The sequence below is a fragment of the Nycticebus coucang genome, chromosome 9 (genome assembly GCF_027406575.1).
Source record: "Nycticebus coucang isolate mNycCou1 chromosome 9, mNycCou1.pri, whole genome shotgun sequence".
In the NCBI taxonomy this organism is placed as follows: Eukaryota; Metazoa; Chordata; class Mammalia; order Primates; family Lorisidae; genus Nycticebus; species Nycticebus coucang.
In genome coordinates, this window is record NC_069788.1 from 111,069,664 (window position 1) to 111,096,867 (window position 27,204).

At 47.3% G+C, this 27,204-nt stretch overlaps 1 protein-coding gene and 1 pseudogene across 1 annotated transcript; one reads left to right on the forward strand and one right to left on the reverse strand.

Moving 5' to 3' along the window:
- Positions 1-1,998: 1,998 nt before the first annotated feature.
- Positions 1,999-4,116, reverse strand: VRTN (vertebrae development associated). Its single transcript, XM_053603817.1, has one exon. The coding sequence runs from the start codon at positions 4,114-4,116 to the stop codon at positions 1,999-2,001; it is 2,118 nt and encodes a 705-aa protein (XP_053459792.1).
- Positions 4,117-4,286: 170 nt separating this feature from the next.
- On the forward strand, positions 4,287-24,858 carry LOC128594782 (torsin-3A-like; annotated as a pseudogene).
- Positions 24,859-27,204: the final 2,346 nt, after the last annotated feature.

Here is a 27,204-nt window from a genome sequence, read left to right on the forward strand (position 1 = left end):
AGGCCTAGGTGAGGGGTGGAACATTCAAGGGGTTCGTGGGAAAAATTAAGCCGAGAGGGAAGGTGAGGCCAGACTCTGGTAGGTGCTGAATGTGTGCTAAGGGCAATGGGAAATCCAGAGATGAGTCACATTGACATCTTAGCAGGCTCATTCTGGGCTTTGTCAAGAGGATGGAATGGGTGGGCGGGTGCAGTGGCTCACTTCTGTCTCAAAAAAAACCCCAACAAACAAAAAAAACAAACAAAAACAAAAAAAGGGATGAAATGGGATAGTTGGTGTGAGCAAGTCAGGAAAAAGGCCTAAGGACGTCATCCCTAAAGCTGCCTCACCCCAACAAAGGCCGAGTGTATAGCTCGGTGCCACGTGCAAGATGGAAGGAGCATTCACTGGCCACTGCAGTTCACTGAACTCATCTAGGGCTGGGGACATTGCAAGGAATATCTAATGTCTAAATAGAATGCCTGGCACAGACTTGACCCTCAGTGCTGGCCTGGCCTCTAAGCACACCTCCTGTGCCAAGTTTCTCCCATGGGAGAAAGGCATCTTTCTAGGCAGCCAGAGCCCTGCTCTCAGCTGGAGATGCAATGGAAGTCACTTTTTTTTGTTTTTAGACAGAGTCTCATTTGGTTACCCTCAGTAGAGTGCTGTGGCATCTTAGCTCACAGCAAGCTCAAGCTCTGGGTTCAAGCAATCCTCTTGCCTTAGCGTCCCAAGTAGCTGGGATTATAGGTACCCACCACAGCACCAGGCTATTTTTTAGACAAGCTCTCACTCTTGCCCAGTCTGGTCTCGAACTCACTGAGCTCAGGCAATCCACCTGCCTTGGCCTCCCAAGTGCTGGGATTATAAATGTAAGCCACCATGCCCAGCCTTGAAACTCACGTTTAGACTCGATTCAGAGTCCCCAGAGTGACCCCCTTTGGTTCCCCAGGCCTGGACTTAAGCATGTCCCATTATGAGAAATGGTCACTCTCCATTCCCTTAAATTGAAGGGGAACATGGGAATTGTCAGTCACATCCTGGTAAAACAAATTCCAGAGACCAAGAGCTGTGGGCACCGCATCACTTTATTTCTTTGATTTTCCAACTTCACTCTTGGACAATGCAAGTTCAGTCTCCCACCTGCCTGGCCGCTTTGTAGCCCCTCCTCATTGACATGGGGCTCAGGCTATGAGGAGAGGGCTCAACAGAACAGCAGTGTCCACCACAGCCAGCCAGGCTTGCAGAGGACTCCAGGGTCCCCAGCAGATGAATCAAGTCCCAGCAAGCAGGGACTCAGACACATCCCCAAACAAGGTCTGCATCTCCTCCTGCCAACACCCTCCTCCCCATACTGAACTTGCAGGGGACAGGCCAGCCCCTTGGTGATCTCAGGAGCTTCAGAGCCTTCACTTTAGTGGCCCTCCATGGTTCTTCCTATACAACCCTGCTGCTGCTCACACTGAGTCTGGCACCTTCTCTCTTGGGGACAAAAGGCACCGACCTGCCCTACAATTGATCCTCATGTTTCTTTGGGTAACATCATGAGTTAAGAGAGTGCCAACCCCGCAAAGAAACTGAAGATATATATTCTGCCTAATGGGACAGATGGCCACTCTATGTTCCTTTTATCCCCAGGAAAAGCTGAAAGCAGCTCTAGCTAAGCAACCCCCCTTTCTATCCTCCCCCCACATTCCTATAGCTTCTCATACCTGCAAGGGAGCCCAAGTCAAAAAGAAAAACTACAACACAGCAATAAAAATATGACCAGCAAACAACCAAAGAGAATATCTCTGGTCTTGGAGCTTTCTGCAGGAGACCAGATGGCTGATTTCTAGCGTGCACGCATGCTCTCTTTCCTGGAGCCAGGAAGTAACGCAAATATGCCTTTGGATTCGGGGTAGACACTTTGGGAGCCAGAACAAACAGCATCCTGGCCAAGCCAGGGGGCAGTGCAGGCCCCGCCCGACCCTGTCCATGCTGGGCCCCTTCCCTCCCAGCCCCTTTTGCATATCCTGGTCAGCCATCCACCAGGGTGAGGCCATCATAGAGGGCACGCTTCCACATGTAGTAGGTGGAGCGGGCAGTCAGGGGGAAGAGGGCACTGAACTCCTTGTAGGAGGGGAAGCTCTTCGACTGGAAGCGTTTCTGCAAGAATAGCTTGGCTTGGGCCTTGAACTTCGTGGTTGTGATCATATCCATCACCAGCACCTGGTCCTCCCTGCCTCCTGCCACCACAGGGTGGTTTGACAGGGGGCCACCGTGGGGCTGGCCCAGGGCTGTAGCCCTCTCTTGCAAGGCCCCCGCTCTGGAAGGCCCTCCCTCAGCATCTACTGGTTCCTCTCCTGAAGAAGCCCCCACTGGCAGAGTCCCTGCATGTGGGGCCAGCACAGCTGTCATATTCCTGTCAACCTCCTTCTCCTGGGCCTCCTGCCGCCCTTTGCCTGAGGTGGAGGCCTGCACCTGAAGCTTGGACATGCCTCTAGGCCAGGGCCGGGCAAGGCTCTTCCAGACCCAAAAAGTAGAAGGGGACAGAGTGGGGTAGAGGAGGCGGAAGCGGCAGAAGGGGAGATGCCCCCTCAGCACCCGCTTGCGCGCAGCCCTGCGCAGGCGCCTCTGCCAACGGGAAAAGGGCATCTTCAGCGGCATGAGCCCCCGGGGCCCCGGTGGGCCCCTAACTATTGCTTTCCCTGCCCCTTCGCCCTCCTCACCCTTCCAAGGGAGCAGGGTCACGTCCCCAGCAGGTGCTGGCTGGGCAGCCCCGGAAGCTGACAGGGCTGGTGCCGGCTTGAAGCTGGGATTCCTCCGGAGGGCCTTTCGCCGCCAGTTGTAGTAGGTGGAGCGAGAGACGCAAGGGAATCTGCGTTTGAAGCAGCGATAGGGTACCAGTGTGTTCAGGGAGATGCAATGCTCTAGGTACAACTTGGCCCGCTGCATTAAGACCATTCCAGGGTTTGACGCTGCCAGCGGGGAGCCCCCCAGGCCCTCGCCCACTTGCTCCTCTGGCAGTTTCTCCAGCTCTGCCATGGCCAGCACCTCCTTGGGAGCCAGGGCCGGGCAGGAGCCAGAGCCCAGCAGCTCATGCTTCCAGGCATAGTAGGTGGAACGGGAAACCTCAGGGAAGCGCTGGAGGAACTGCTGCAGCGGCATGAGGCCCCCGCTGTACAGGCTGTCCCGCAGGAAGTGCTTGGCCGAGAAGCGGGCGGCCACCGTCTGCCGCTGCTCCTGGGACTGCCGCCTCCAGCGGTAGAACGTGCTCTTGGTGACACTGTAGCGTTCACAGAGGTGGAAGTAGCTGAGGCCAGGCTCTCGGTTGAGCAGCTCCAGGGCCTTGGCGGGTGGTGGCAGTGGGGCCAGGGTTGGAGGAGCCGGGGCCAGGCTGGGCGCATCTTCAGCCTCCACCTCCTCCAGCCTCACCACTGGGGCAAAGTACTGGTGGCGGAAGAAGTGGCTGGTGAGGGGTTGGCCAGCCCACATGATGTGCAGCGTGGAGGGCAGGTGGTCACAGCGGCGGGGCCGGATGACCCGGTTAAAGTACGGCCGGATCTTGAGGTTCCGCATGGGGTAGATGGAATAGATGTTACGCTGAAGGACAGAGGCCAGGGCATACAAGTGCCACATATTGCAGAAGCTGTTGGGGAAGCAAGTAGCCTTGATATCTGCATCAAAGATGGCCTCCAGCGTGGCAGGTGGCAGGCTGGTCATCTCAGGGGACTCCTCAGAGCGCAGGGAGTGACGGACAGCCTGCAGCATCACTTTGGAGTCGATCATGCCCTGGAGGTAGTAGTGTCTGTGCAACAGCATCTCCACCACGGTGCGTGCCCGCAGCTCTAGGCTGAGGCCTGTGTCACCCCACAGCAGCATGCTGGCCGCCTCGAACAACAGGCTGCCCTCGCCCTTGCACACCAGCGGCAGCATGCTCCGTGGAGCATCGTCTGGGTACAGGCTCAGAGCCACGGAGTCTACTTCCAGCACCTGGAGGCCACGGCCTGCCTCCTGGCAGGTGGGGAGAGTAATGGAAGATAGGACTCGCTTGGCCTGGAGGGCAACACCAACGAGACCCTCCAAGCCCTCGGATTCCACGGCCTCCTGCAGCTCCCCTACCACCTGCTGAACCAGCTGGTCCCGAGAAGTCATCCTGCAAGGGCAAAGGACAGAACAGAAGTCAGGCCAAGGTACCCAGATGACAACGAGCAACAGCGCCCTGTCCACTCTGGCACTATCTCCCTAGAGGTAACATCTACCTCCTCCCATTCTCCCCTGGCAGAGAACAGCTGGTTGCCTCCTTGGAGTTGTTTAATCACTCAATGGTAAAGAACAGTGTGGACTCCGAGCCTGGCTTTGACCTGGCTCTGACATTAGCTTGGTCACCCTGGGTAAGTCACTTAAACCGCTCAATGCTTCTGTTCCTTTCCTGTAAAATGGAAATGATAAAAATCATATCACCAGGCCAGACATGGTGGCTCACATCTGTAATCCTAGCACTCTGGGAGGCCAAGACGAGTGGATTGCCTGAGCTCACAGGTTCAACACCAGCCTGAGTCAGAGTGAGACCCCGCTCTGAAAAAAATAACTAGGCATTGTGGGGGCACCTGTAGTACCAGCTACTTGGGGGGCTAAGGCAAGAGAATCGCTTGAGCCCAAGAGTTTGAGTTTGTTGTCAGCTGGGATGCCATGGTACCCAAGGGTGACAAAGTGAGACTATCTCCAAAAAAAAAAAAAAAAAAAAAAAGTCCTCAATGAGGTAGTAAAGATTATTAAACCACAACCCTGAAGTACATATTTTTTCAATATTGGGTGTGACTAAATGGGAGTACTCCCTGAGTACTCACAAAGCACTTCTGATGCATACTGAAGCATGCCACATGTCTTGGTTTGACAGTTGTATGGGCTTTATGATGGATTAGCTCCTTTTAGCATGGAATACCACTTGACTAGAAAGACTGACTAACAGACATGGGTCATTTAGATGTATCTTTGGCAAACATTTTCTCAGTAACGAATGAGGTGAACCTGGCAAAGAGAAATTATGAGCTTTCATTTGAAAATCTGAATTCTGGAAAATTAGCATCCACTACAGTGAGCTTAACAGTTTCCCAATACCCAAAGTCTTTTCTGATGAGATCAGTGGTGACATTAACAAATGTAATGTTTTATGCAGTATGATCGATTGTCAACATTTCCATTAAATATCTGTATCACTCAATGAACAACATTTCCCAAATAACTGTGAGTGATGTTACAACGTCATGCACTTTGTAAAAGAACCATTCAAAGTATAAAAGGGACCCATGGAATTTAATATAACAGGATAAAAATGTTCACAAATATGATTTCAAATTACACATCAGAACTAAGTTTTGAGAAATTACCACTTATCAAATTTTGGTGTGAAATCAAAGAAAACCCACTGGAAAAAAACTATCAAAACATCTTCCCTTTTCCATCCATATATCTAGATGAAGCTAAATTTTCTCAAATGCTTCCACCAAAACAATGCATCAAAACAGATTAAACATAGACAGATGTGAAAAAGTATTCATCATCTATTAAAACAGATGCTACATAGATTTGAAGAAATGTAAAATAATGCACTCTTCTCGCTACTTTTTTGTTCTGAAAATGTTAGTTTTCATAAAAATGATTGTTACTATATAACAGGGTTTTTCTTTAATTTCTCAATTTTAATTTGGAATACAGTATAATTGCTAGCTACAACCTATATATAAGCTCATCAGGATTCTCAGAGCATATAATGGTCCTGAGACCAAAATGTTGGAGAAGTGCTGCCCTGGAATAAAAATAGTCTTTTTGAAGGGTCAGTAAGTCTAATCACTGTGTAGACAAAGATCCAATAAGTAGGATTTACTGAACCTTTGCTATTCACCATTCACATTAAACTTTAAGGTAGGTACCACCATTATCCCCAAATGACAGGTGAGGAAACTGAGGCAATTGAAGGCAGCCTAATTTGCCCAAGGTCATGACACAAATTGAATAGTAGTTGAAACCAGATGCTGGCTGAGCAGCCCCAGAAGCTGACAGGGCTGGTGCCAGCTTGAAGCTCATCTCCTGTTTAGATCACCAGCCACCTTTCCAACATAAGCTAATCATCCTAATTACTGGTACAGTTTCAGTGTTTATTTGCAAAACAGAGTGGTATTCCTTTATGGACACTGTTTTTAAATTAGAAAGGAGAGAATTGTCTTCCTGGTTTCTCAGATCTTTGTTCTGAAGAGTTCAATAAATTGCTTTAGATGAAGGTTAGATTTAAAAAATATGTTTGTATACATTTTTCAGGTGGTTGAACTATACACTTAAAAGGAATGTGTTTGAATATAAATTGTGATTTGGGAAAATTTTTTAAAAAATGTAAAAACACTGAAAGAACACCTACCAAAATTTTACTTGATAAAGAAGGAAAGCTTTTGAAAAATTTGGTGATCAGAATCACCTTTAATACAATTTCTAGGGTATAGATTTCTTTAAAATGTGTATTATTATTATAAATTTGGTATAACCAGTTACCAAATTTCTATTTTTATCTTGTTATTTAATCCTGGAATTGGGCTTACAATCTGTTAATCTTTCATGAACTTTATATTTACTTTTTAAAAAAAACTACTAGGGGGTGGTGCCTGTGGCTCAGCGGGTAGGGCACCGGTCCCATATGCCGGAGGTAGTGGGTTCAAATCCAGCCCTGGCACAAAAAAAAACAAAAAACCAAAAAAAACTATTAGTTTTCTTGGACTCGGGAGATAAACCTCATGTCAAATGAGTACACATATGCAATAAAAAACATCGAACCCCGAAGAATAAACTGTACAAAAAGAAAAACTTTTTCATTCTGACCATCATCCCAACAAACAAGATAGGGGGGGTTGTTCTGCTAGATACATGTCATTTTGCAAACAAAATTAGGAAAATAGCTGCCATTTGTGACTACTATGTGCATTTAACTTAGGTAATTCAACCAAAATCTTAGAAAAAAATAAGAGGAAACAACCAATTTATGCCTTTACACTCAATGAGCCTATTTCCTGAGCAGAGCACAATGTTCTCTTGATGATTACAAGTTTCTGTGGCTTTTCACAGGGCAAACCTTTGGATATCAGCCTTTTCAGAAGTAATTTTGTTTGTATGTGGTTCTCACCTTTCCTCAATGCAAACTACAAGCCATCACACCTGCACCATCACAAGGATCATCGCTATTTCTAGTTCACACCTGGCCAAAAGAGGCTTGGGAGCTAAATTAGCTTTCCCAAGACAAGACAGTTATTAAAAACTGCAAAGCCCAAGCAATCCAACTCCAGAACTTCCCTCCTAACCACTATTATTCCATCCCCCAAAATTATCATCCAGTGGATCCGGAAGCACATGGATTCTTGGGGCTCTGAGATAAATCCAGCCATTTTACAGATAAGGAATTTGCAGTCTGGAAAGGTAAAGTTGACTTGCCTGATTCATGCAGCAGCGTCCAGATACCGTCCAACACAATGTCCAGATATGTCACACTTCCTCTTGCACAAACCCCACCCTTCCCCACCCAACCTTGTCCCACCCTACCGACTCTTCCCTGTCCTAATCCCACCTGGCTCCACCCAATCTCTTCCTTTCTTTTCTCCAAAGAGGTAAGAAGACATATAAGTAGGTTATAAGAGTAGGTTATAACCCCATCTCTGGCCAACCAAAGGCTTGCTTTAAGAAAAGCAGCTCCGATGGCGCCTGTAGCTCAAGCGGCTAAAGTGCCAGCCACATACACCAGAGCTAGGGGGTTCCAATGGGCCTGCCAAACAATGACAACTACAACTAAAAAATAGCCGGGCGTTGTGGCCAGGCGCTATAGTCCCAGCTACTTGGGAGGCTGAGGCAAGAGAATCGCTTAAGCCCAGGAGTTGGAGGTTGCTGTGAGCTGTGATGCCATAGCACTCTATCCAGGGTTATAGCGTGAGGCTCTGTCTCAAAAAAAAAGAAAAAAAAAAAAGCAGCTCCACAGAGAGCTGTACATCTACCCCCAACCTCAGCTATGCAAAACGGGACTGGACCACAGGAGAACCAGGCATCGTGGAGAGCGCAGGGGCCACATAGGAAGCCTATAATCCTTAAGTAGACAATTGGTGATGGCATTCAGGTGCAACAGTTTTTTTTCCGCACTCTCTCCTCCTGGAAGTGCAATGCAAAGCAGACACGCCGGTTGCCAGGTGCAATCAGAGAATGCGATGCAGAAAGTGATAGCTAATCTATGGACTTTGCCTAGCTGGCCTCCCCTTTTCCCCACATCTCTTGGAAGAGATGTGAAAAGGTGTGAAACCATGGAGGCAAGGCCCTGGGGTTACACAAGTTCCCCTTACCCCCCTTCCTTGATGTTGTAAGGGAGATGGTAAAAACAGGTGGACCAGAAAGACATTGGAGCCAAGAAATGAATGAATGGTCATAGGCCACTCAGCAGGGACACACACAGCCTCACCATCACCAAGGTCAGCTTCCCTGCTCTACCTTTGTCCCCCTTACTTTCCCGCAGATGGGCCAGTCTTGCAAACCAGACTTGGCCTCTTGTCCCTGAATTTTAGAAAGGAGCCACGGCTCTGGGTAGGCAAGAGAAGGGCAAGAGATGTGCTCAAGAGAGGCTAGCACTTCTCTGACCACTAGGACAAACTTCTTCCCCACCAGCCTCACCCTGGGCTCCATGTAGCTCACCAAAGATCCCTTGTTTTCCATCCTCCTTTTCTTCCTGCCCCTTCCCAATAGCGCTGCAGTCAACCAAGCCCAACAAGCCTCTGAGCCACGAGGTCTCAACCCTCAGTAATTAATCCGTGGGCTTTAATTCTTCCCCTGGATGGCTGGCTTCTCACCCAGCCTCATTCTATGCCTCTCTGACCTGCCCTCCTGGCCCCAGCTTACAGCCAGCCTGGACACCCAGACCGCACCCTGCCAAACCCTGAGAGAGCGCCAGCCATCTTGACTCCCTCCCCAAGGGCCTGGGGCCTCAGCTAGGTAAGGGCAGCTACAAGGACTGGCTGATGGCATCAAAGTTCTTCAGCTATAACTTCCCAAGGAAATTCCCACAACCAAGCTTAATGAGTGCATCTGAGGTCACCAGGGCAAGCCCAAGGCTACCAAGTCAACCAAGCCCAGTTCAATTGCACATGACCACATGTCTGGAAGGGACAGAGAAGAGTGTAGCCCACAAGGTCACCAGTTATCCCTTGGGATGCCAGAAGGCAGTGGACAGTAAGGGAGAGAGTGGGCTGGTCCAGGGCTACAGAAGCAAGGGAGACAACCGGAGAAACTACCAGAGTCTGGGGAGGGGCTGAGACTAGACCATTGTGTAGGGTGGGGAGGGGAGATAGGCAGACCAGTGGGGGTGGGGACAGGGCTAGAGGTGGGGGTGGGTAGAAAAAGAACTTGAAACAATTCCACCCCTCCCTCTACACACACACACACACAGCATCTTCACGGGCCCACTCTTCAACCTGGGCCCAGTAGTGTTCCGAGTCCACCCCTTACTCCTCTGGAGCCTCCTAAGTGTACGAGGCATCCACCCTTTTTAACTTTGAGGAAACTTCTTAGTTTACTGACCTCGAGGGTGCCGCAGAGCCCTGGGGGCATCCACTTCTCGCTCCACCTTCCAGCCCGGGACATTTAAGTCACTCTGTAGGGAAAGGCCTTCCCTGGCAGCCCCAGGCAGCGACCCCAGCTGAGTCCCACTCTCACTCCAGAACCAGTTTCATATCTGCAGAGGACCATTGAGCATGGACCATCTACAGCCAACTGGCCAGTGGGAAAGCAGCTTAAGCCACTCCCCCCAGGAAATCGCCCACCCTCAAGTACTCTGGTCCCAAGATGAAAGAAGTGCAAATTCGGGGGTCACTTCCAATGGTAAAGTGATAGCAGCTATTGTCATCCTCTCTCCCCAGCTGGGGGTGTTAAAGCTCCCGGACCTAGCTCTGAAACATACTCCCAACTGCCCTAGGAAAACTTGAAAGAAAGTTGAAAGATTTGCAAAGAGTTGGGGGGAGGGGAAAAAGGGGAGGAGAAGGTTTAGATAGAAAGACCTAAGGATCGAAAGTCTGTGGCCAGGCTTGAGGGAGAGGGAGGGAGAGCAAAGCTGGAGCCCGGAAACTGGCCGGGAGTGATTGGTTAGAGAAGTACTCTAAGGCTCCTAGGACCCCCCCCCAAATGCCTTTCTGAAGCACCCCCCAACCCCCGGCACTGCAAGTAGGGGAGAACCCAGGCAGGGCAGAGGACTTCTCACTACCCCCCACCTTGGTGTAGGCTCCCTTCCCTTCCAAAATGCCCCACTTTCTCCAAGGCTGTATCCCCATCAGTCTTGAACATCCCTCAGGCTGGGACTCAACCTTGCCTTCCCAAAGCAGCGCTATAAGCGCCAGGGACCAGGGGGCCTATCCCAGGGCACCTAACTTTCTGAGCCCCACAGGAAAACGGGGGTGTGGAGCATCTGGGGCTTTGGTCCCTCCCCAAAGCTCACCTGGGGCCCAGGGGCCTCAAATAATCCTGCGAGGAACCAGTCCAGTCTCTGCTGATGGGGGAGGTGAAGGCCTTAGGATTCCAGCCTTTGGTGGTAGCTCCCCCACAGGGGCTTTCCAGCCTGGCTTTAACCCTTTGGAGTGCTGTGGCCAGCCGCTTCTCTCCAATTTTACACTCCGCTGTAAAATGCCCCCCAGTGTCCATTATGCCCCAACTCTACTATCATCGTTCTCTCCTCTCCCAATCATGACCTCTACACTTATCACGAAAGTCAAAAATCCTTTATCAAACACCCGTTCCCAGGGGCACGGAATGAGGGGCAGCCAGATGTAAACTCAGTTCCAGTCAGTAGCTGCAACAAAATCCCATCAACCCCACCCATCATGCTGGCAGTGGCCCGAGGCTATGTCTTTGTGGATCTCTTGGACTTGGAATTGAATGCCAACCCTACCTTTCTCTAGAGGGTAGCCTTAGGCAAATACACTTGGAGCTCTGACTTGCTGGTTAAGAGGGTATTCCGTGTGGTATCTACCCTATTGGGTAGATTTAATGAAATGACATTTTAAGTACTGTATTTAAACTCTACTTGCCACAAAGAAGTATATTCCAGTTCTCAGCCTCTCCAATTAATTTGAAATTATTTGTAACTCCTTAATATGCATATGGAGTCTTTTAAAAATTTTGGAGAATAGTAGCTATCTCATAGAGGTGATGGAATTACAAGATACTTTTTCTTCTTTACATGTTTCTGTGTAGTTTGACATTTTATAAGAAATCTGCACTACTTGCAATCATTTTAAAAAGTAATGAAGATAATTTAAAATTCTTTAAAAGGCTAATGGAATCTTTAAACGTGTCTTTTTTAAAAGAAAACTACAGTGAAAAAAAGATTTGTTGGCTTTTCCATTGCAAGAGTGTTATTTATAGAATAATTGGGAAAATTTTGAAAGTGAAGTACAAGAAAGAAAAAATTACCTATAATGTCATTGTCTAAAGACAGCTAGCTATTGTGAATATCTCATTATATTTTGTCCTAATCTACTGTTTTTCCTTAGAATTACACAAATTAAATATTCTCTTTACAAAAGATTCAAATGCTACAGAGTAAAAAAGAGTAAGTTGAGCATATTCCCTTCTGTGTGTCTTTTTAGAGTATTTTCATCTTTTGATCTATTTTTCTAGTCTGTCTATGGATATTTTTGTTCTATGTTAAACATTTTTAAAACATTTTGACCAATATGATCTACAATATATAAATTACAGAGTATCCATAAAATTCATGTACAATTTTATTTATTTATTTTTGAGGCAGAGCCCCAAGCTGTCACCCTGGGTAGAATGTCCTGGACACAGCTCACAGCAACCTCCAACTCCTGGACTTAAGCGATTCTCTTGCCTCAGCTTCCCGAGTACCTGGGACTACAGGCACCCGACACAACACACAGCTATTTTCTGGTTGTAGCCATCATTGTTGTTTGGCAGGCCCAGGCTGGATTTGAACCTGCCAGCTCTGGTGAATGTGGCTGGCGCCCTAGCTGCTTGAGCTACAGGCGCAGAGCCCATGTGCAGTTTTAAACTGCACACTAGGCGGCGCTTGTGGCTCAACGGGTAGGGCGCCGGTCCCATATGCCGGAGGTGGCGGGTTCAAGCCCAGCCCCGGCCAAAAATAAAAAAAAAAAAAAAAACTGCACACTATTTTAAATGGCATGAGAACTTTATGGACACCCTGTATATATATTTTGTATACAAATAATATGTTAATAAAACATAAAAAATAATATTCAACATGGGTTGGATGTGGTAGCTCACGCCTATAATCCTAGCACTCTGGGAGGCCAAGGCGAGTGGATCCCTTGAGCTCAGGAGTTTGACTCCTGCCTAAGCAAAAAGAGACCCATCTCTACTAAAAATAGAAAAAGTAGCCCAGTGTCATGGTGAGCACCTGTAGTTCCAGCTACTTGGGAGCTGAGGCAGGAGGATTGCTTACACCCAAGAGTTTGAGGTTACTGTGCACTAAGATGAAGCTATAACATTCTACCCAGGGCAACAGAGTGAAACTCTGTCTCAAAAAAATAAATAAATAATAATATTCAAAATGCTTATAAGGTTTGGCTAAAAAATATACATAAGGATTCAAGATTCAAATTTCAACCCTGTTCCCTGCCTACAGTTTCTCCCTCCAGAAGCAGCCAATATTGTTTCTAGTGCATCATTCCAGAGACAGTTTATGTATAAACAAGCAAGTCTCACAGAGAGGGAGAAAGAAATTTTTCCTTTCTTTTTAAATTTTTTATTTATTTATTTTTTTCAGACAGAGCCTCAAGGTGCCGCCCTGGGTGGAGTGCTATGGCATCACAGCTCACAGCAACCTCCAACTCCTTGGCTCAAGCGATTCTCCTGCCTCCACCTCCCCAAGTAGCTGGGACTACAGGCACCCGCCACAACACCCAGCTATTTTTTGGTTGCAACCATCATTGTTGTTTGGCAGGCCCAGGTTGGATTCAAACCTGCAGTTCAGGTGTATGTGGCTGGTGCCTTAGCCGCTTGAGCCCAGGCGCGAGCCAATTTTTCTTTCTTTAAAGCACAATAGATAGTATTCCAAACATTCTTAGGCACCTTGATTTTTTCACTTTTTTTCTTTTCTTTTTTTTTTTTTTTTTTGTAGAGACATAGTCTCACTTTAAGGCCCTTGGTAGAGTGCCGTGGCATCACACAGCTCACAGCAACCTCCAGCTCCTGGGCTTAAGCGATTCTCTTGCCTCAGCCTCCAGAGCAGCTGGGACTACAGGTGCCCACCACAGCACCCGGCTATTTTTTTGTTGCAGTTTGGCCGGGGCTGGGTTTGAACCCGCCACCCTCGGCATATGGGGCCGGCGCCCTACTCACTGAGCCACAGGCGCCACCACTTTTTTTCTTTTTTTAAAGAGACAGGCTCCAGCTCTGTCATCCAGGCTGGAGTACAGGGGTGTGATCACAGCTCACTGCAACCTTGACCTCTTGAGCTCCAGTGATCCTCTTGCCTCATCCTCCCCAGTAGCTGGGACTATAGGCATATATACCATGTCTGGCTATATTTTTTTTTTTTTTAGAGATGGGGTCTTGCCAGGTGGCGCCTGTGGCTCAATGAGTAGGGCAGTAGGGGACCGGCCCCATATACCAAGGGTGATGGGTTCAAATCCGGCCCCAGCCAAACTGCAACAAAAAATAGCCAGGTGTTGTGGTAGGCGCCTATAGTCCCAGCTACTTGGGAGGCTGAGGTGAGAGAATCGCCTAAGCCTAGGAGCTGGAGGTTGCTGTGAGCTGTGACACTACAGCACTCTACCGAGGGCAACAAAGTAAGACTCTGTCTCTAAAAAAATAAAAAGAGATGGGGTCTTGCCATGTTGTCCAGGCTGGTGGGCTGGGCAATTTGAGAACTCCTGGGCTCAAGCAATCCTCCTGCCTTGGCTTCCCTCCCAAAGTTCTGAGATTACAGGCATGAGCCACAAGGCCTAGCTAGCCTTCGCTTTATTTTTTTTATCCAGAGCTACCATTATCCAGCAAAACTCAAAATTACATGCATATTTTTATCCTTTTTTTATACTACAGGCGCCTGCCATAACACCTGGCTATTTTTTGTTGCAGTTGTCATTGTTGGTTAGCTGGCCCAGGCCGGGTTTGATCCCACCAACTTCGGTGCATGTGGCTGGCACTGTAACCACTGAGCTACAGGTGCCCAGCCACTTTTTACATACACATTTTACAAAATTAAAAGGAACAGGAAAAATTAATTTTAACAATATATTTTACTTAATGTATCTGAAATAGTATTTTGGCAAGAAATCAACAAAAAATTATTAATAAGGTATTGTACGTTTCCTTTTTGTAACAAGTCTTCAAAATCTGGTGTGTACTTTATACTTAAAACACATCTCTTGGGCGGCGCCTGTGGCTCAGTCGTAAGGCACCGGCCCCATATACCGAGGATGGCGGGTTCAAACCTGGCCCCGGCCAAACTGCAACCAAAAAATAGCCGGGCATTGTGGCGGGTGCCTGTAGTCCCAGCTACTCGGGAGGCTGAGGCAAGAGAATCGCTTAAGCCCAGAGTTGAGGTTGCTGTGAGTTGTGTGAGGCCACGGTACTCTACCGAGGGCCATAAAGTGAGACTCTGTCTCTACAAAAAAAAAAAAAAAAAAACACATCTCTTTTGGGTGGCGCTTGTGGCTCAAAGGAGTAGGGTGCTGGTCCAATATACCAGAGGTGGTGGGCTCGAACCCGGCCCAGGCCAAAAATTGCAAAAAAAAAACCACAATTTTTTTTTTTTTTTTTTGAGGCAGAGTCTAACTTTGTCTTCCTGGGTAGAGTGCTGTGGCGACACAGCTCACAGCAACCTCCCACACCTAGGCTTAGGCTATTCTCTTGCCTCAACCTCCCAAACAGCTGGGACTACAGGCACCTGCCACAATGCCCAGCTAATTTTTGTTGCAGTTTGGCCGGGGCCAGGTTGGAACCTGCCACCCTTGGTATATGGGACCCTACTCACTGAGCCATAGGTGCTGTCCTTAAACCACATCTCAATTAGGATTAGCGGCACAATCACATGTGGTGACTTCTATGTTATCAGAGATCTGGGCATGGCATAAACTACATTTTATGCATAGACACAATTGATTAAGCTAGTCCTATGTTAATGAACGTTAAGGTCATCTTCCTCTTTTGCTAATTAAGCCATGCTACAGAGGGTAACCGGGTACACACATACACACGTATAGGTATAAACTGCACCTTCAAAATGTTTATGTGATAGTAATTTGTATAGATGTTGCAAATTTCTCTCCTCAGAAATTATACCACTCTGGGAGGCCAAGTTGGGTGCATTGCCTGAGCTAACAAGTTCAAGACCAGGTTAAGCCAAAGCAAGACCTCGTCTCTAAAAATAGCCCTGCGGCCGGCGGCGCGCGCTGGGGCCCTGCCTCCCGCGGCTGCCCTGCCGCTCCCCGGCTCGCTGGGAGAGGACAGACGAGCCTGGCTCGGCCTGGACCTGGTCCGGCTTCGGGCGCCTGAGGGAGCGGCTGCTCGCGGCCGGGGCCCTCTCCACGCGGTACTGGGCGCTCTTCAGCTGCCAGGTGCGGCTGGACGACTGTGAGGACCACGAGGAGGCAGCCGCGGGGCCCGTCGGCTTGCAGTCAGACCTGAATGTGCGACTGCACGGCCAGCATTTGGCCCGGGAGCTGGTGCTAAGAACAGTGAGGGGCTACTCAGCGATGCCCCAGCCAGAAAAGCCCTCGGCTCTCTTGTTCCACTGCTGGTCTGGCACAGGCAAGAACTTCGTGGCACGGATGGTGGCAGAGAACCTGTATCAAGATGGGCTGAGAAGTGACTGTGTCAAGATGTTCATCGCCACGTTGCACTTTCCTCACCCCAAGTATGTGGACCTGTACAAGGACCAGCCAACAGACCAGATCCAGGAGACACAACAGCTCTGCCCCCAAACCCTGTTCATCTTCCATGAGGCCGAGAAGCTGCATCCAGAGCTACTGGAAGTCCTTGGACAATGCTTGGAACACAGGGTCCCTGAGGGCCACAAGGCTAAGCCTCCAGGAACCATCTTTCTGTTTCTCAGTAACTTTAGGGGCAACATCATCAATGAGGTGGTCCTGAATTTGCTTAAGTCTAGATTGTCTCAGGAAGCAATTACTATGGAATACTTGGAGCCTCACCTCCACGCTGAGATTGTTGAGTCCACAGACAGTGGCTTTGGCCACAGCTGTCTTGTGAAGGAAAACCTGTTTGACTTCTTTGTTCCCTTCCTGCCACTGGAGTACCGGCATATGAGGCTGTGTGTGCGATGCTTTTCTGAGCCAGCAGCTCCAGTACACTGAAGAAGCACTGGATGAAATTGCAAAGATGGTCTGAGCTTTTCTTTTTTTTTGTTTGAGACAGAGTGTCACTTTGTCACCCTAGGTAAAGTGCCATAATGTCACTGCTCACATCCACCTCAAACTCTTGGGCTTAAGGGATTCTCTTGTCTCAGCCTCCCAAGTAGCTCGGGACTAAAGGCGCCCAGCTATTTTTAGAGATGAAGTCTGGCCCTGATTCAGGCTGGTCTCAAACCTGTGAGCTCAGGCAATCCACCTGCCTTAGCCTCAAGTGATCCTCTTGCCTCCGCCTCCCAAGTAGCTGGGACTATAGGCACCTGCCACAAAAACTGGCTAATTTTTCTATTTTTAGTAGAGATAGGACAGGGTCTCACTCTTGCTCGGGCTGGTTTTGAACTCCTGAGCTCAAGAGTTCCTCCCACCTTGGCCCCCTGGAATGCTAGGATTATAGGCATGAGCCACCATGCCAGGCCTCTCATTTCAGTTTTGTTTTGTTTGCATTTTTCCTACAAGAACACATTCTTTTTGTACATGTTTCAGCAGTACATATACTAAAATTGGAATGATACAGGAAGATGGCTGGTGCAGTGGCTCACCCCTGTAATCCTAGCACTCTGGGAGGCCAACGTGGGTGGATCCTTTGAGCTCAGGAGTTTCAGACCAGCCTGAGTAAGAGTGAGACCCTATCTCCACTAAAAATAGAAAAATTATTAGGGCATTGTGGTGGCTGCCTGTAGTCCCAGCTACCTGGGAGGCTGAGGCAAGAGGATTGCTAAAGCCCAAGAGTTTGAGGCTGCTGTGAGGTATGATGCCACGGCACCCTACACAGGGTGACTGAGTGAGACCCTGTCTCAAAAAAAAAAAAGAAAAAGAAAAGAAAAGAAACAGAGAAGGTTGGCCAGGCGCCTGTAGCTCAAGCAGCTAAGGCACTAGCCCCATACACCAAAGCTGGCGGGTTCAAATCCAGCCTGGGCCTGCCTAACAACAATGACAACTACAACCAAAAAATAGCCAGGGATTCTGCCGGGAGCCTGTAGTCCCAGCTACTTGGGCTGTGCTGAGACAAGAGAATCACTTCAGCCCAGGAATGGGAGGTTGCTGTGAGCTGTGATGCCATGGCACTCTACCCAGGGCGACAGCATGAGGCTGTGTCTCAAAAAAAAAAGAAAGAGGGTGGCGCCTGTGGCTCAAAGGACTAGGGCGCCAGCCCCATATGCCAGAGATGGCAGGTTCAAACCCAGCCCCGGCCAAAAACAGCAAAAAAAAAAAAAGAAAAAAAGAAAGAAAGAAAAGAAAAGAAACAGAGAAGATTAAAATTACACACAAATTCATGAAGTGTTCCATACTTAAAAAAAAAAAAGAATTCATTCTTTTTCTAAATAATAAAGATCTGTAAAGTGGGAGAAACTACTGTTTAAGACCACCAAAAAGGTACGTTTCTCACAAGCAATGGGTTTATGGTTTTTAATGAACGTCTGTTATTAATACCTTTCCATCTTGGCTTTGGCTGCTAGCAACCTCTGAGCCAAAGTTACAAGCCAGGTCTATCTAAAGAATGCGTATGAGCACAGCTTCCGGAACCATATTGCCTGGATTCAAATCCCACTTACCTATGTGAACTTGAGCAAGTTACTTAACCTCTGTACCTCAATTTCCTCATCTGTAAAATGGTGACTGGAACTGTAATTACCTCATAGGATTATAATGAAGTTTAAATGTGATGATGAATGTAGAGCAATTAGAACATGCCACTCAGCAAGACAACACCACCCATCAACAGGAACACAGCTCTGAGACACCGACATACCAAAGTTATAAAACCTGAGTTGTTTGTACAGTGCTGCTAACATAAGTACACAGGGGCAAGTCTGTGAACTTAATTTTCAGACCCATATAGTAAACATTCAAATATGATTTCTGTTGTGTTATTGTCATTATCTGCTCTTATTCTACGATTTCCTTACCTTTTTCTTTTAAGTCCCATTTGTACTATATGTATTTTAGTAATGTACTTACTTCAAATCCTTTTTTGGAAAAGAGTATAAGGAAACAGTTATATAAATATTTTTATTTTTATTATTATTATTTTTTTTTTTGGTTTTTGGCCGGGGCTGGGTTTGAACCCACCACCTCCGGCATATGGGACCGGCGCCCTACCCCTTGAGCCACAGGCACCGCCCTATATAAATATTTTTAAATGTAGCTTGGCGCTTGTAGCTCAGTGGCTAGGGTACTTGCCACATACACTGGAGCTGGCAAGTTCAAACCCAGCCCGGTCCTGCCAAACAACAATGACAACTACACCAAAAAAAAAAAAAAAATAGCCGGGCGTTGTAGTGGGCGCCTGTAGTCCCAGCTAATTGGGAGGCTGAGGCAAGAGAATCACTTAAGCCTAAGAGTTTGAGGTTGCTGTGATGCTACAGCACTCTACCCAGGACAACAGCTTGAGCCTCTGTCTCAAAAAAAAAAAAGAAAGAAAGAAAATGCTCAGTCCAGTGGGCATGCAAATGTCTATAACCTAAGAACCGAATATGAGAAGGTGTGTAGCAGAGCTGTCCAAGAGCCATGAGGAGACCTGTGACAGTTTCCTGGAGCCAATGTCCTCTCAGGAGATAAGGATGATGAAGCAGGGATTCCAGATGGAGGCAGCAACAGAAGACGCCGGACAGACTGTAGGACTGAAGTGCTACTCACGCCACCCGACCAGTGGGTGCTCAGGGAATCCGTTTTTGATTATTTGATTCAGGTGTTAAGAAAAGGGGTCAGAAGAGATAGATAAGGTAACACCCAAAGGCACTGATTGTGGAGGGAAGAAAAAAAAAGAACAGGTTTGGAGCAGAACCAAATCCTCTGAGGAGGTGGGCAGTAAACTTGCCCTGCCAGGGCAAAAAACACAGGTGTGAAGACCAGGTACACAATAGTTGCTTTGAAGGAAAAGGAAATGGAAGGTTGGCGGGAGGGATCCCCTGGCCACATCTGTCTACAGGGCAGTACAAAGGCCCAGAGCACCTCACATTTCCCCTTGGGGCTCAGAGCTGAAGCTTTCTTTTTCATTCATGGTGTGGCCTCAAACTCAGGCCTTTCAGAACTACCTTTGGGCACAATCTTTTAAGGTACCCGTTCATCTCTACATAAAGTGATCCTAGATAACTCCAGACACATCCTCCCTTCCTTTGGGGGCACATGAAGGATGAGCCTGAAAACGAAAGACCTAATCCCAGTGTCCCTAAGAAGGGAACAAAGTACAGAATTTGAAGGTAGGCAGAATTGCATTTTAATTCTAGCTTCTGACAAGATACTAACCCAAGTGTCAGATTCCTCATCTATAAAATGAGAACATCAAGATCTGCCTCAAAGTCTCATGAAGATTATAGAATATAATGTACACATGCCTGGTACTCAGCAGGCACTAAAATGTCCTCTAAGCTCCCTCTGTCCATGAAATGAATGAGCTACCACTCACTGAGCACCTCTGCTGGACTCTGCAGGGTGCTTTGCCTTCTGCTTTACCAATGAAGAGATGCCCATGGCCTTCAGAATGAGGAAGCAACATTCCTGTCTTTCTGCCCTGGAAGACCTGATCTCCTGAAGTCAAGGAGTTACCTTGTACAAAGATGCCTCAGGGGTAGTCAGAGAGTTTGATATGGCTAAGGGCTATACTTCAACTAAGTGTTTGCATCGGTCTAGTCATAATTCAAGCCTCCCACCCACAAGCCCTTTCTTTCCCCAGAAAGAGCAGGGCAGATGGTATCTATTTATCTTTCATGTAGAAAAAACATGTTGTCACCACACTTTACTTCCATTTCTTTAGGATAGTGTTTTGTTATAGAATGCCATGGCATCACAGCTCACAGCAACCTCTAACACTTGGACTCAAGTGATTCTCTTGCCTCAGCCTCCCAAGTAGCTGGGACTACAGGCGCCTGGCTAATTTTTAGAGAAAGGGTCTTACTCAGACCAGAGGCTGGTCTTGAACTCATGAGGTCAGGCAATCCATCTGCCTTGGCCTCCCAAGTCCTAGGATTACAGGCATGAGCCACCACGCCCGGCGGGATAGTGTTTTTCAACATGGCTGTCATTTGGAGTTGCCTAGGGAGGTTTAAAAACTGCTTCCCTCCCACTTTCAGAGATTTAAATACAAGTGGCCTAGAACATGGCTGAGGCCTCTGGATTTTTTTTTTTTAATCCCCAAGTATTCTAATGTGCAGTCAAGTTGAGAACTATTACTCTAAATCCTCAGGTTTAAAGGAAAAAAATCTGTGTAACTTCTATCTTAATAAATATATATTTAAAACAAAATGGAATGATATTGATACATTATTACACAAATTCCTCTCTTGAAAACAAATTTGTTTATTTTGACTTGGATGTACTGCAGCTCCAACTTGCTCATGAATCTCTTTCCTTATCAATACATATAAAATAACTTCATATTAGGGCGGTGCCTGTGGCTCAAGGAGTAGGGTGCCGGTCCCATATGCCGGAGGTGGCAGGTTCAAACCTAGCCCCGGCCAAAAAAAAAAAAATAACTTCATATTTCTTAGCAACTGTACAGTATTTTATTATAGGGGTGTATTATCACCTATTTAAACAATCCCTTGCAATTGGACATTTAGTTTGTTTCCAGTTTTTCACTATTAAAAATGGTGTTCTGGCTTGGCACCCATAGCACAGTGGTTACAGCGCTGGCCACATACACTGAGGCTGGCAGGTTCGAACCCAGCCAGGGCCAGCTAAACAATGACAACTGCAACAAAAAATAGTTGAAGGGGAGGGAGGGGGGAGGGGGGTAGAGGGAAGAGGATTGGTGGGATTATACCAGCGGTGCATCTTACAAGGGTATATGTGAAACTTGGTAAACGGTCTGTGAAGCTAGTGAATGATGCCCCATGATCATATCAATGTACACAGCTATGATTCAATAAAAAAAAAAAAATAGTTGAGCATTGTGGTGGGTGCCTGTAGTCCCAGTTACTTGGGAGGCTGAGGCAAGAGAATCTATTAAGCCCAAGAGTTTGAGGTTGTTGTGAGCTGTGACAGCACTCTACGTAGGGCAACATAGTGAGACTCTGTCTAAAAAAAAAAAAGTGTTCAGGGGCCAGGCACAGTGGGTCACTCCTATAATCCTAGCATTCTGGGAGGCTAAAGCAGGTGGATTTTCCTAAGCTCACAGGTTCAAGACCAGCCTGAGTACACAATAGTTGCTTTGAAGGAAAAGGAAATGGAAGGTTGGCGGGAGGGATCCCCTGGCAAGACCTCATCTCTAAAAATAGCCAGGCATTGTGGTTGGGTGCCTGTAGTCCCAGCTACTTGGGAGGCTGAGGCAAGAGAATCGCTTGAGCCTAAGAGTTGGAGATTGCTGTGAACTATGATGCTATGGCACTCTACCAAGGGTGACAAAGTAAGACTGTCTCAAAATTTAAAAAATGGTGTTCAGGATTTGCCTGTGTTCTTCAAATGTTCCTAAGAGATGAGATTCACAAAGTGGAATTGCTTAGGCAAGAAACTTAATATTTATATATTTATCTATTTTTTTTTTTTTTGAGACAAGTGTCTCAAGCTGTTGCCCCCTGGGTAGAGTGCCATGGCATCATAGCTCACAGCAACCTCCAACTCTTGGTCTCAAGCAAACCTCTTGCCTCAGTTTTTCTATTTTTAGTAGAGACAGGGTCTTGCTTTTTGCTTAGGCTGATCTCGAACCCATGAGCTCAAGCTATCCACCTGCCTCAGCCTCTCAGAGGGCAAGGACTACAGGCGTGAGCCACTGCGCCTGGCCCATGTTTATCTATTTTTATTTTTTGGTTAAGTGATGTCATTTACTGGGTATATATGTGAGATTACTGTGCCTGTGTGGCTTTGGAGCCCAGGATCCCCAGGGCTGGCTGGCTGACTGAACCTTATTGGCCACCTTTGTTGGCTCTGTTTTGTTTAACCTTTCTAAAGCAGGAGGTGGCCAGGGTACTAGGTTTTCCCTCCTCTCCCTGAAAGGTGCCTTTTGATTTTTTGGCCCATAACCTAGGAAGTTAGAGGTGCTTTGGGAGGCTATTGGAAGAGGACGAACATGCCAGTTAGAAACAACCTTGTCTGAAGCAAGGCCTAGTCTACAAGGGCAAGGCTTGCACGGGAGGGAGGTACAAAAAGGGAGCAGGAAATCCCAGCCAGGCCTGTCTCTCTGCAGGGCTTCTCACAGAGGTGAGGAATAACTGCCCCTTTCCTGGCCTGCCCTGCTGAACTTGAAACAAAATGGAGGCTTCCAGGAAGGAAGAAGAGCCCAAGTTGGGCAACTCTGAGGATCAGGAAAGGGCATGAGGAGGATGGCTTGTCAATTTGGGAGATAGATAGTAAACTGGTAAACAGCACAGACTGAGGGGCTGTGCAAGAGAGTTTGGGGGAGGAGCTGCACTGTGGGTCCTCAGGGACCCACTCAAGGTGGTGGGTAGAGCAGACCTGGATTCACATCCTGGTGCTACTGCCAACCATGAGGAAACCTAGAGTGAGTGAGCCTCTTTTCTCATCTGAAAAATGGGCCCATATATATTTCACTTTGAGTTAACTGTGAGGATTAAATGACAGAGGTACTTGTCATTGTCCCTGGCACACAGTAGGTAGTTAATAAATAGTAGCTGTATTTATCAGTGGCTAAATCCACTAGGATCCCATCCAAGGAGATAGGGAACCAATCCAAGAAAGTTCTTCAGGGAACCATCCAAAAAAGAGGGTCCAATATCATAAAGGGCAGCCACTGCATGGGGTCTAGAATTAGAAGCACAAAATGACAGACAAGGAGTTTCCCGTGGCTGCTGCCTGGTGGGTGAGATGCATTGCCCTGGACGAAGGATCTGCCTCTACAGCCTGGGTCCTCATAAGTGAACTGCCCTCCTGTGCCCCAGCTGCCCTGCTTATCTGCTTCACCAGCAACTCCCCTCAACCTCCAAGGAACTATGAGGAGATTCCAGGGGTCTGGTAGGCATGTGGCCAGGGCCTTGAGTGGGGAGAGGGGAACATGGGCTGAGGAGGCTGAAAGAAATGTAAATGATGTAGTGTGGAGACCGGCTCCAGCTGTCTGGCACTCCCTGGAGCTGGCAGGAGTTGGAAGGAAGAAGCCCCAGACTCAGGGCGCCTTTTGTCCCAGGGCTTGGCTATGTAAAAGGTGGGGGAAGGGACAAGAATCTGTGGAACTTGTCCATTCACTGGAGCCCCGCTGCCAGCAGGTGCGAGAATGAGGGAGGGAGTTGCAGTCTAAGGCCTGGAAGGTTTAGATATGAGAATGGCAACTCAGCATGCAGGGGACTGACAAACAGATTCCTCAGCTTCCGGCCTCCAAGAAATCCAGGCGGACTCCATCCAGTTTAGAATGCACCACAGAACTGTTTCCCCTACCCCCCAGTAGGACATCCCAAATCCTCATTTCTGTCCCCAAATCCCCATCTTCCATGTTCTGCCAAAATACACTGCTTGCCCAGACCCACTTCAGACCTATTTCGAAGGCTATTTGACTTTCTGAGGTTTTGTTTGTTTTTTTATTTTCCATTCCTCCTAGGCTGCTTGGGGCTCACAGCATCCAGCCCAGGGCCTTCTGAGAAGCACGGCATTCAAATACTAGATGCTACTTGGACACATCAGCTGAAGCCCCAGAAAAACCAGTGTGGGTAGAAGAAAGACTTGGAATCACACAAACCAGGGGGGAGGGAACCCTGCTTGTCCTTTCTAGCTGGGTGAACTCCAGGCAAGTTACTAACTTCTCTAGTCCCAGTTTTCTACAGATAATATGCAGATGATGTTTGTTCCCACTTCAGAGTTTTTGTACAGATTAAATGCTGAGTTAATGTTTAGAAAGCTCTTAGCACAATGCCTGACACAGAATAGGTGCTCAGTAAGTAATAATCATAAATAAGGCAACCCCCTGCAATGTTTTAATTTGTACTTCCTTGTATGAAGATTAAGAGATTAATCTTTTAAAAATGTTTATTAACCTTTTGTATTTCTTTTTTTTTTTTTTTTTTGTGGGTTTTGGCCGGGGCTGGGTTTGAACCTGCCACCTTTGGCATATGGGACTGGCGCCCTACCACTTTGAGCCACAGGCGCCGCCCAGCCTTTTGTATTTCTTAAGGAAATTGTCTGTTTATATTTGTCATCTATTTTTCTTTTTTCTTTTCTTTTCTTTTTTTTAGTTTTTAATGATTGGTAGGACATCTTGATACATTTTGGATTTCTTTATAGTACAATTTAAAAATGTTTCCCTCCGTCTGTCTCATGCTTTTAGCTCTTTGGTGTCTTTTAACATACAATGTCTCTTTTTCCTTCTACACAATTGTGTGCCTGAATTGGCACCGGTTTCTCATTCTCCACAACATTTTCACATTGATATCCCGGGGGGCTGTTCCTGTGAAGGCTGATTTTCTTGGTGTTTTGGGGATCTACACTGACCCTCTCCTTATCCAGATCTCCAGAGCTTCTCAGGCCCTCCATTGTTATTCCCCAAATGTGGAGAAACCTGCAGCCAGGGGTGTTTGACTGGATCTTGTTACCTTAGTCTTATCCCCAAATGCACACACTCCCTCTACTGGTTTCAGGAAGGATCACACCTTTTTTTTTTTTTTTTTTTTTCAGTTTTTGGCCAGGGCTGGGTTTGAACCCACCACCTCCGGTATGTGGGTTTTCTGGTTTAGGGAAACTCCAAGATCTGGTTAAGAAATTAGTGTCTGCCTCACGCCCGTAGCACAGTGGTTACAGCGCCAGCCACATACACCAAGGCTGGTGGGTTCAAACCCAGCCCAGGCCAGCTAAAGCAACAATGACAACTGCAACAATAACAAAAACAAAAAATAGCCGGGAATTGTGGCAGGGTCATATAGTCCCAGCTACTTGGGAGGCTGAGGCAAGAGAATTGCTTAAGCCCAAGAGTCTGAGGTTGCTGTGAGCTGTGATGCCCTAGCACTCTACCGAGGGGATACAGTGAGACTGTCTCAAAAAGAAAGAAAGAAGGGAAGGGAAGGGAAAAATTAGTGTCTGAATGAAGATTTAGATGTCCCCCATTGGCCCTCTCACTGAGGCCCAGGACTGACTCAAGCTACCCATATCTACTCATCCCAGCCAGCTGCCAAGATAGTCCAAATTCACATTAACTGATGCATTTCTGAGAAACTGTGTTAATCTTATTTGATGGATTCTATTTTAATGTTCTAAGAGACACCAAAATTAAAATAAATGTCATGGATTCTAGTAGCTTGTTTTTTGGCACTTACTCTGTGCATTAGGCATTTTACATGAAGATCTTACTTAGGCTGGGCACAGTGGCTCATACCTGTAATCCCAGCACTCTGGGAGGCTAAGGCAGATGGATCATTTGAGCCTAGGAGTTCAAGACCAGCCTGAGCGAGAGCGAAACTCCATCTCTGAAAGTAGCTGGGTGTTGTGGTAGGTGCCTATAGTCCCAGGTACTAGGGAGGCTGAGGCAAGAGTATTGCTTGAGCCCAAGAGTTTGAGATTGCTGTGAGCTATGATGATGCGATGGCACTCTACCCAGGGCAACAGCTTGAGACTCTGTCTCAGAAAAAAAAAGAAGATCTTACTTAACCTTCTGGACAATAAGGAAAGCTCAGATCTCTATTTGAGATTTGGGATTGGGTTGGGATGAGCATATGCGCACAGTGCCTTTTTTGTTGTTGTTGTTGAACATAGGAGTTCTACCCTATGTCCCTGAGCAGAGTGCAATGGTGTCGTAGCTCACTGCAACCTCGGACTTGGGCTGTGGGCATCCCACTGCCTCAGCCTCCGAAGCTGCTGGGATTACAGGTACACGCGGTGGTGCCCAGCTGGATTTTTCCTTTTTTTTCATGAGTCGGGGTCTCTCGCTCAGACAAGCCTCAAACTCCTGAGCTCAAGCAATCCTCCCGCCTCAGCCTCCCACAGTGCTGGGATTACAGGTGTGAGCCACTGTGCCCAGCAAATCTCTCTATTTTCTAGATTAGGAAACTAGAACTCAAGAGAGTTATGCAGCTTGGCTAAGGTCACCCAGCTGGAAGTTTGCCAGATTGAGCAAATAGACACACAGGATGGCCAGTGAAATTTCCATTTCATATAAACAATGAATACTCTTTTAATATAGCATGTCTCAAATATTGTATGCTATTTGTTCTGGCAGCCTACCCAGATGGTATGTGGTGGTATGTAGACTAGAATCCAATTCTCCTGATTCCCTGATATTCCAGTAGTAGGACCTTGGGAGTACTTGCATGAAATTCCCTGGAAAGGAAAAAGCCTCTTATAGTAACTCTTGGACTCCACCTCAGACATGCTGAAGAATTTCTAGGGGTTGGGGGGCGGCTCCTGTGGCTCAGTGGGTAGGGCGCCGGCCTCATGTACTGAGGGTGGCAGGTTTGAACCCAGCCCCAGCCAAAGTGCAACAAAAAAAAAAAGCCAGGCATTGTGGTGGGTGCCTGTAGTCCCAGCTACTCGGGAGGCTGAGGCAAGAGAATCGCCTAAGCCCAAGAACTGGAGGTTGCTATGAGCTGTGACGCCATGGCACTCTACCAAGGGTGACAAAATGAGACTCTGTCTCTAAAAAAAAAATAATAATTTCTAGGGGTCAAGCCCATAAATCTGTACTTTTTAACAAGCGCCCTTACCCTCAAACCCCCACTCCCCAAGCATTCCTTTGCACTTTACATTTTGAGAGCATTTTTGTCTGAATCCAGCTTACAAATATAGATGCCCATATTCTGCTGTCTTGTGACTTCCAATATTCCCAGTTTGCTCTTCACAGTGAACTCCCCATTATCCAGAACTCAAGCAATCGGCACAGGACCTAGTTCCCCCACCCCCCACCCCAAGTCTTAACAAATCAGAGTTTAGACTCCGTGTGCCATGCATCAGTAAG